An 8389-nucleotide genomic window follows, 5' to 3' on the forward strand; every position below is an offset into this window, starting at 1 on the left:
TTTTTGAGACAGAGTTTCACTCTTGTCAGCCAGGCTGGAGAGCAATGGTGGGATCTCGGCTCACTGCAACTTCTGCCTCCCAGGTTTAGGCGATTCTCCTGCCTCAGCCTCCCAAGTAGCTGGGATTACAGGCATGAGCCACTGTGCCCAACCAGTATGCATTATTTTATATTTACCTTTAAATTCCACGAAATAATCATAAACATATCCTCCTTGTGAAAAATATACAAACATTCCCGAGAAACTAAGTTTTCCTTGATCCCCTACACTCATCCCAGCCAATCCTAGGCCACTCCCTGCTCCCTTCTCCCCAGAGGTAGCCATTCTTCACTGGGTGTAAATCCTTCCAGGCCTTTCGCTGTGCATTTATGTGCATTATATATATGCCAGTAGGGAATATATGCAGTTGTCCTTGATATCCCAGGGGGATTGGTTTCTGGACTCCTGTGATGTTAAATTTTGAGATGCTCATGTCCCTGGTAGAAAACGGCAGTGTTTACATATAACCTATATACAGCCTCCTGTATACTTTATTTTATTTATTTTTTCATTAGAAAAATGTTTTTTTGAGATAGGGTCTTGCTCTGTCACCCAAGCTGAAGTGCAGTGGCATGATCAGGGGTCACTGCAGCCTTGACTTCTGGGGCTTAAGTGATCTACCTCAGCATCCAGAGTAGCTGGGACCACAGGCATGTGCTACCATGCCCTGCTAATTAAAAAAAAATTATTAGAGATGAGGTCTTGATTTGTTGCCCAGGCTGGTCTCAAACTCCTGGCCTCAAGCAATCCTCCCTCCTGCCTCGGCCTCCCAAAAGACTGAGATTACAGGCATGAGCCACCATGTCTGGCCCCTCCTGTATACTTTATTATTATTTATATATTTATTTATTTTAAGACTGGTCTTGCTGTCACCCAAGCTGGAGGGCAGTGATGCTATCTCAGCTCACTGCAACCTCCGCCTCCTGGGCTCCAGCAATCTTCCCATTTCAACCACCCAAATAGCTGGGACTACAGGCATGAGCCACCACACTTGGCTAATTTTTAGTAGTTTCTGCAGAGCTGGTGTTTCCCCATGTTGCCCAGGCTGGTCTTGAACTCCTGAGCTCAAGCAACCCACATGCCTTGGCTTCCCAAAGTGTTGAGATTACAGGTATGAGCCACCATGGGCAGCCCCTCCTGTATACTTTAAATCATCTCTAGATTTCTTACCTGCAACACCTAATATAATGCAAATATGTACATAGTTGTTATTTATTGTATTTTCTTTTTTCTGGAGAAAGAGGCAGTCTCACTTTATTGCCCAGATTGGTCTTGAACTCCCAGCCTCAAGTGATCCTCCTCCCTCAGCCTCCCAAAATGCTAGGATTACAGGTGTGAGCCACCATGCTTGGCCATGTATTTTTAAATATACATTTAAAAAATTGTTGTGTATTTCCCCCCAAATATTTTCTGTCTGTGGTTAGTTGAATTTACACATGTGGAACTCAAGAGGCTATGGAGGGTCGGCTGTATATAGCATTGCCTGTGGTTATTTTTCTTATTTTAACTTTAGAAACACTATTGGGATTAACACTACAGCTGGCCCAGATCTCCAAAAAATAAGATGACAAAAGTCTGAACTGATGTTCTTGAGCAGTTGGGCTGTGTCTCATAGGTCCTTTTTTACCACTATTTTGCTCTTGGTCTAAGCTTAAGCAGAAATGTACTTCGGAGTCTGCTGTTTAGAATGGAGAGGATGGGGTGCTGCCCGCTAAGATGCATTTACCATAGTCAGGGCTGACCCCACAGTTCTCTGTTTGATTTCAAACCCTCTCACTTTATTCAGAGCTAGGATGTACCTGCCAGTTGGAGGCTCAATTCAAAGCCACCAGGGAACATTGGCTATCTTGTCCCTGGCTTCATCTATCATTGGAGAACTAAAAGCAGCTATGCTTTAGCAAGGAGCTTTGGAACGCCTTTCACAGAATTGCTGACTCATCCTTGATTTAAAGAGCAATGAACAAGTCTGACCTTTTTAGAAACAAACCATGGCACTACCTCCAGGAGACAATAGTGCCAGCAGGGTATGGGGTGGTGCCTTGCCCAAGGCACCCTCTAGCCTAGTTTCTGACAAAACCACCAGAAGCAGATTTATTTATTTTATTGAGAAGGGGTCTAGCTGTATTGCCCAGGCTGGTCCTGAACTCCTGGCCTCAAGTGATCCTTGTGTCCTGGCCTCTCAAAGAGCTGGTATTACAGATATGAGCCACCACGTCATACTAGACACAGGTGTGATAAGGTGGCTTTGATGACAGGTTCTCAGAAAGAAGCCCCTTTCTTAAGCAAAATTGTCCACCAAACTCAGAGCGGACGGGCCACAGGCCTCCCTCGAGAACATGAGAACGTTCTGCATTTCTGGAGGGAAGGAGACGTTGACAGACATGTGCTCACCTGCTTTGCTAAGGTCATTCTTTGTGTTCCCCTGACATCACAGTGGCCCTGACATTTCATAAAAGCAGAGGCGTGCCCCTTCAGTTTGGCTTTGTCGGGTGCTGTGTCTGCCAGGCAAGCTCGGCCTCCCTACTTGTTGATGGTGGGCAGGAAGTCTCACTAATTCATAAATTCCTGGCCAGAGCGTGCCCATCAACAGCGGTTACACTTGCCACCTCCTTAAAAAGACTGTGTCAGCCCACCGGCATCCCAGCTCAATGCATTCTCCATGCTTCCTGGGTATTCAGGTAGGACCGCGGCACCTCTGTGTTTGGGTATGGGGCGCGCCCAGAGAGGCCGCAGCCTTCGGCAATGCAGCCGCGCACGGAACTGCAGCTGGTTCTCCTCTCTGCACTCCTGCGTCTACAGGAGCACACATTTTAGTTTGCTTTTCTGGGGAAATCTTTGAGGAGGCCCCATTCCCAAGGTTCGCCCAAGGGGAGGAATGTGCTTTGGTAAGTACAGGGGTTCGGCAAGTCTTTTTACTGGTCGAGGGTCACTGAGCGCAGGCTTCTGAAGGCGATTTCAGCGTGAAAGCACCCCACCTTCCCACTGCACATTCAACGCGCCTCGGGGGAGGGCGGGAGAAGGGGACTCCCGAAAGCGGGAGGCTTGCGTTGCGTAGCTGAGATATATCCGGGCTGCTAAGTGACAAGGGGATGGGTGCTCTCCTATTTTGCCACCTCGGCGATGTGGAGGGAGCTGGGGTTTTGTGACGGAGACCTCGGTAGCTGGGACTGGCCGGGGAACGCGCGGCCGGGGCGGGACGGGGGCGGAGCGGGCGCTGCGCTGACGGCCGCGGCAGAAAGGGGGCGGCCGCGCCCATTTCCTCTGCTCTGCCGCGGCCCGAGGGATCCGCATCGGCTAGCTGCGCCTCCCGGGTGTCAGCCCCGGCGGCTCCCCTACAGTGCCCGGCTGTGGCGAGGCGGCTCCAGCCGAGCCTGTAGCGGTCGCGAACCCAGTGCGCAGCGCGCGTGCCGGCTGCCCGCATGGACGCGGCGCTGAAGCGGAGCCGCTCGGAGGAGCCAGCCGAGCTTCTGCCGCCTGCCCGGGACGAGGAGGAAGAGGAGGAGGAGGAAGAAGAGGGGATGGAGCAGGGGCTGGAGGAGGAAGAAGAGGTGGACCCCCGGATCCAGGTAGGGCGCGCGGAGTCGCCCCGCATCCGGGCTTCGCGGGGGCGGCTGGTGAGTCGGCGTCTACGCGGACACCCACTTTGCAGCCCCCAGTGACTGTGGTCCGGGGACTGGCGGCCACGTAGCTCTGGTGGCAAGAGAGGGTCTGTATGCTCAGTTTCATCGTCTCCACAGTGAGGAGGCTGCAGTGCCCGCGTGGATGCGGCCTGACTCTATTGCGGGCAGCCCCCCGCAGACCCCTAGCAGGATCGGGGTCGCCGCAGAGTGCCTGGTGATTCGGGCTGTTGTGCAACAAAGGGAAAAAGGGGGCGGGGGCGCCCTGTTATCCTCGGGGTGTCTCCGGCCCGGCCGTGGCGCCGCGGGGATGGCACGGCCTCCAGGCTCTGCAAGGAGGGGTCGCCCGCGTGGGCGCCGGGCACCTTGGGCGGGTGGGCGTTGCCCGCCCCTGCAGCGTGGGCTGGCCCCAGTGCCCTGGTGCAGCGTCCTCACCTGCGGAGGTGCTCGGCCTGAGCCCTTTTCTTTCTCTGATTCATTGTTAGCGAACTGAGCGGCTTATTGTTACCACCGGTGCAACGTTCTGTCTGGCCTGAAATTGCTTAAAACCCTGCTTTCCCTTGTTGTGAGGTTGGGCATGAACAGAAATGAGGGACAACTGCTGCGCAAAGCTGACGCGTGGAGGCGGCGAGGGGATTGGGCTGGCATTCTGTGCCTCCATTTCCAAGAGAGATGATTAAAACACAATTTCCAAGCCGAGATCTGGGAGTGACACTTTAACCTCTTCACCCCTAAGCAAAAAGCAGAGCAAATCGCTTTCCAAGACCCGTTTTTTCCAACCCTTTCAATAAATCATTTTTTAAAAAATGATTTTAAAAATGCTCTGTAATTTCTGGATCCTTAATTGCTTTTTAGTGCACAGATCAATTTAAAAGCTCACTTAACTCAGTGGTTGGGATTTAAATGAATTGTCAGGTTAGCAACATAAAGATCAGGTGGGAAAAAAATCCTTGCTTTAGGAATGCTATTAAAATAATTGGTTTGGAATAAATCGTATGTTATTGGTGTGGAATTATGTTAGCAAGATCCTTTGTTTGCATAGTAAAGATGAATTAAGTTCATGTTGGATTTTTTTTTACAAAATGTCAGTTTGTAAATGTTTATTTAAAGGAACGGAATTAAGGCTAGTTTAAAACAGCCAGCTAAGTAGATTGAATAATTGGCAGTGTAAAAAGATTTTTACCCTTTACAGAAAAATAATTCTGATGAGTTAATACCAGAATTCTGCCCTTGATTTCACTGGATTTATATTTTTGGCTTGGCCTTGCTTATTGTCTTTTATTGTTTTCTAAGCAAAGTTCTTGCTCAAGGCAGATGGTACTGTTTTGATTAGGCCATTAAACCATTTGTAACAGGTGGGGTTTACTTGAAGGCACATACCTGAAATATTTGACCTCAGAAAAATTCCAAATGTCCCTTAAGACATTGTCAAAAGGGACACCATCAAGAAAATGGTTTCAGAAATGCTGACATTCATTTGCTTTTCTAGCCAAGCTTCAGCTGTTTGCCTTAAGAATTAGTACTGGTTCTTCCCTTGTCCTGCAAATTGGGCTGGGGTAATTTTTCAGGTTATGGACTGATTTATATTGGAAACAAAAGATGGATCCCTTAAGTCTTTTTTCTCCCTCTTTTCTTCACCAGGGAGAACTGGAGAAGTTAAATCAGTCCACGGATGATATCAACAGACGGGAGACTGAACTTGAGGTACAGAGAGCTGAGTTCCTGTTCTTGGTGAAGTAGTGTCACACTGGCACAAAGCTGGTTAATTTCGTGTTCTCTCTGGAGGGTTATTGCTGGACTCCCCTCCTTGCGAGTTGAGCGACAGCTCCCTGTCTGACAGAATAAAATACACCACTGAGCTCAACCTGTGGGCGGAACGCATGTGGATCTGATTTCACATGTTGTTTTTCATTATGGAAGCTCCATGGGGCCTAAACTGAGTCTGTGCAGAGCATTACACAATGCTTAAGCCCCGAGTTTTAATGTGACTGGAAGGACAGAGGGGAAAATTAGCTGAACTCTTTAATGGAGAATAATGAATGAGTTCACAGAATCTCTTACATGTTCTGGGCGGTTCCTACTCTTTGTCCTGGAAAGTGTTGCATTGTTTCCTCTGACTTAGACCATTTCTTGTCTTTCCTGTCCTAGTTAACTCCCCCTTCTGCTTCCCCGCTCCTTTCTTTATTGCCTGCTTGTGCATAGAATATAATTATAATGGTAACAAAAAGCTGTTTAGACCGGGAAGGGCTTTCCTGCTGGGAAAAATCTTTGGAAACAAACTCGATTTGGGTTTCAGGTACATTTTCCAACCAGAGTGTAAACGAGTTCGCTTTCCTCACAGCCTCCCATTGGTTCCCCACCCCTTCCCAGGAGTGGTTGTTTTTTACCACCCATCAGCAAATTTGAACACTGTATATATTTGGGAGACTGTGAGTGACTGTCAGAGGTCCGAAGGGACTCCCAACGCAGTGTCCCAGTGCAGGGAGCTGTTGGCAAGATCTGTTTCTGTAGCAGGAGAAATAGCAAAAGTCAGTAGAAGGGACAAGAAGCATGTGGTCCCTAAGAGTGAGGGTGCAGGAGACAGGAATATCATCTGCCGGGATTCACTGGCAGCCTTGATTCTGCTGCCAAATCGGGGTGTAGCAATGTGGATTAAAAAGCCTGTTGCTCTGAGCTGTGTGAAGGGTTATCGCCAACCACCTCCATTTCCATCGTGGGTGTACAAGAACATGGGGTCTCCTTCTTCCTAAGTAAAGTAAAATCTGTGTTTATTTACGTTTCTTTCACTTATGAATTGAGTCTCTTTGTGATGTGGGTAACTGGAACCTCTTGGAATCTCAGATTTCTAACGCATTAAACAACAAAACCCCTATCATTCCTGTAGGGCTTTAGCATTTGTAGTGTTTTTTATATACTTTATCCCATTCCATCCTGTCATACCAGCCTAGAGCTGTGCTGTCCTATATGGTAGCCATGTACAATGTGTGGCTATTTGAATTTAATTCAAAAAAATTTTTTTTGAGACAGAGTCTTGCTCTGTTGTCTAGGCTGGAGTGCAGCGCTGCGATGTCTGTCCACTGCAACCGCCAGCTCCTGGGCTCAGGTGATTCTCATTCCTCAGCTTCCTCAGCGGCTGGGACTACAGGTGTGTGCCACCACATCTGGTTAATGAGTTCAATTAAAATGAAGTAAGACTAAAAATTCAGTTCCTCTGTCACAATAGCCACCTTTCAAGAGCCCAGTTGCCACTGTATTAAACTACTGTCATCATAGAATGTTCTGGCCTGGAGAACAAGGAGGGTAGGGACTATTTGCTTTCCAGATGAGGACTCAGAGGCTCAGCATCTCATGGTTCTATGATGCATCAGAGCCAGGGCACCCATCCTCCAGCCATGCCTCCCCCCAGGCATTTTCCAGATCTCTTCTGGTTCCTCTGTCCTGTTATCCCCAGTGCTGGGTGCGATCACAGCTCACTGCAACCTCAAACTCCTGGGTTCAGGCAATCCTCCTGCATCATCCTCTCCAGCAGCTGAGACTACAGGTGCATGCCACCATAACCGGCTAATTTTTCATAGGTTTAAACTTTTTGTAAAGATGGAGTCATGTTGTATTGACCAGGCTGCTCTTGAACTCCTGGCCTCAAAGTGATCCTCCCACCTTGGCCTCCCAAAGTGCTGGGATTATAGGCAGGAGTTGCCATACCCAGCTGGAAAGTCTTTTTTTTTTTTTCTCCCCTCAAAGCATTGATTGATTCTAATTGCTCGCCTACTATGTGCCGGCCACTGTTCTGGTTAATGAACAAGATGGCCCATGCATGTCTCAGCCTCCAGGGTGCTTACCTTCCTGGGGTGAAATTGGTTAATCTGTTAAACTCTTTTTAGCCTTGACTTCTGAATCCCATTTTGGAATACTCTTAGGGTATTTGTGTGTCACAGGAAGCCACCGGACAGGTGCTTCCTGCCTGACTCTGGAGAGCATTTGGACTGTGTGAGAGGCGAACTGGAGGGCGTGAGGGGGTGTCCAGGGCTGGGCCGGGTTGCTGGCTGGCCTTTTCATGGTATTACAGCCCAGACTGACTCATAGAAATATAATATGGGCTACATAAGCAATGAAAAACTCCCTAGTAGAGTCATTAAAAAGGAAAAAGAAACAGCTGAAATGAATTTATTTTGTTTAACCTGAAATATCTGAGACAGTACAATTTCAACATGGACTTGCTATTAAAAAATTATAGATATTTTACATATATTTTTGCATTAAGTCTTTAAGATCGCCGGCATATTTTACACCTAGGGTACATTTGAGTTGAGACTAGACACGATTCAAGTGTTAGTAGCTACATATGGCACTGGTTGGCACAGGTTGAATAGGTGCTTTCTGTCACAAAGGAGTCAGGTGGGATGGCACCTTTCCTGCTGGGCACCAACTGCTTGTCAGACACTGTTGGCCGCTGCAGTTATGTGGGTGAACAAGACAAAGGCCTTGCCCTCTAGGAGTTGACATTTTTGATTGGGGTGAGGGGCAGAGAGGGGATAGTAATTACTGGTGGTAATAACTACAGTAGGAAATGTGACAGAGACACTGGAGGGGTGCCGCTGGAGGACGCCTGAGCAGATGCCTGCAGGAGAGCCTCTGTTTGCAGAGGAACAGGTGGAGTGAGCCACTGGGGTGATCAAGGCGAGTATGCCCAGGCATGGGGCAGGAAAGTGAGCCATTTTAATATATAGTTGAGT

General features: G+C 48.4%; 1 protein-coding gene across 2 annotated transcripts in view; it reads left to right on the top strand.

Annotated features, from left to right (window-relative positions):
• Positions 1–2904: 2904 nt before the first annotated feature.
• Positions 2905–8389, top strand: part of SH3BP5 (SH3 domain binding protein 5) — a 78068-nt gene continuing 72583 nt past the window's right edge. The window contains exons 1-2 of one of the 2 annotated variants that reach the window (XM_037731935.1): positions 2905–2924; positions 5298–5360. Coding sequence is in view for 1 of the 2 variants with exons in the window: in XM_017510146.2 (XP_017365635.1) it covers positions 3459–3605; positions 5298–5360 (210 nt within the window). In the remaining variant the exon portion in view is untranslated. Of the gene's footprint in view, positions 2925–3260; positions 3606–5297; positions 5361–8389 lie in introns of those variants that run through there. The other variant, XM_017510146.2, reaches the window with a different exon arrangement.

This window comes from Cebus imitator, unplaced genomic scaffold, assembly GCF_001604975.1.
Source record: "Cebus imitator isolate Cc_AM_T3 unplaced genomic scaffold, Cebus_imitator-1.0 Scaffold432, whole genome shotgun sequence".
NCBI lineage: Eukaryota > Metazoa > Chordata > Mammalia > Primates > Cebidae > Cebus > Cebus imitator.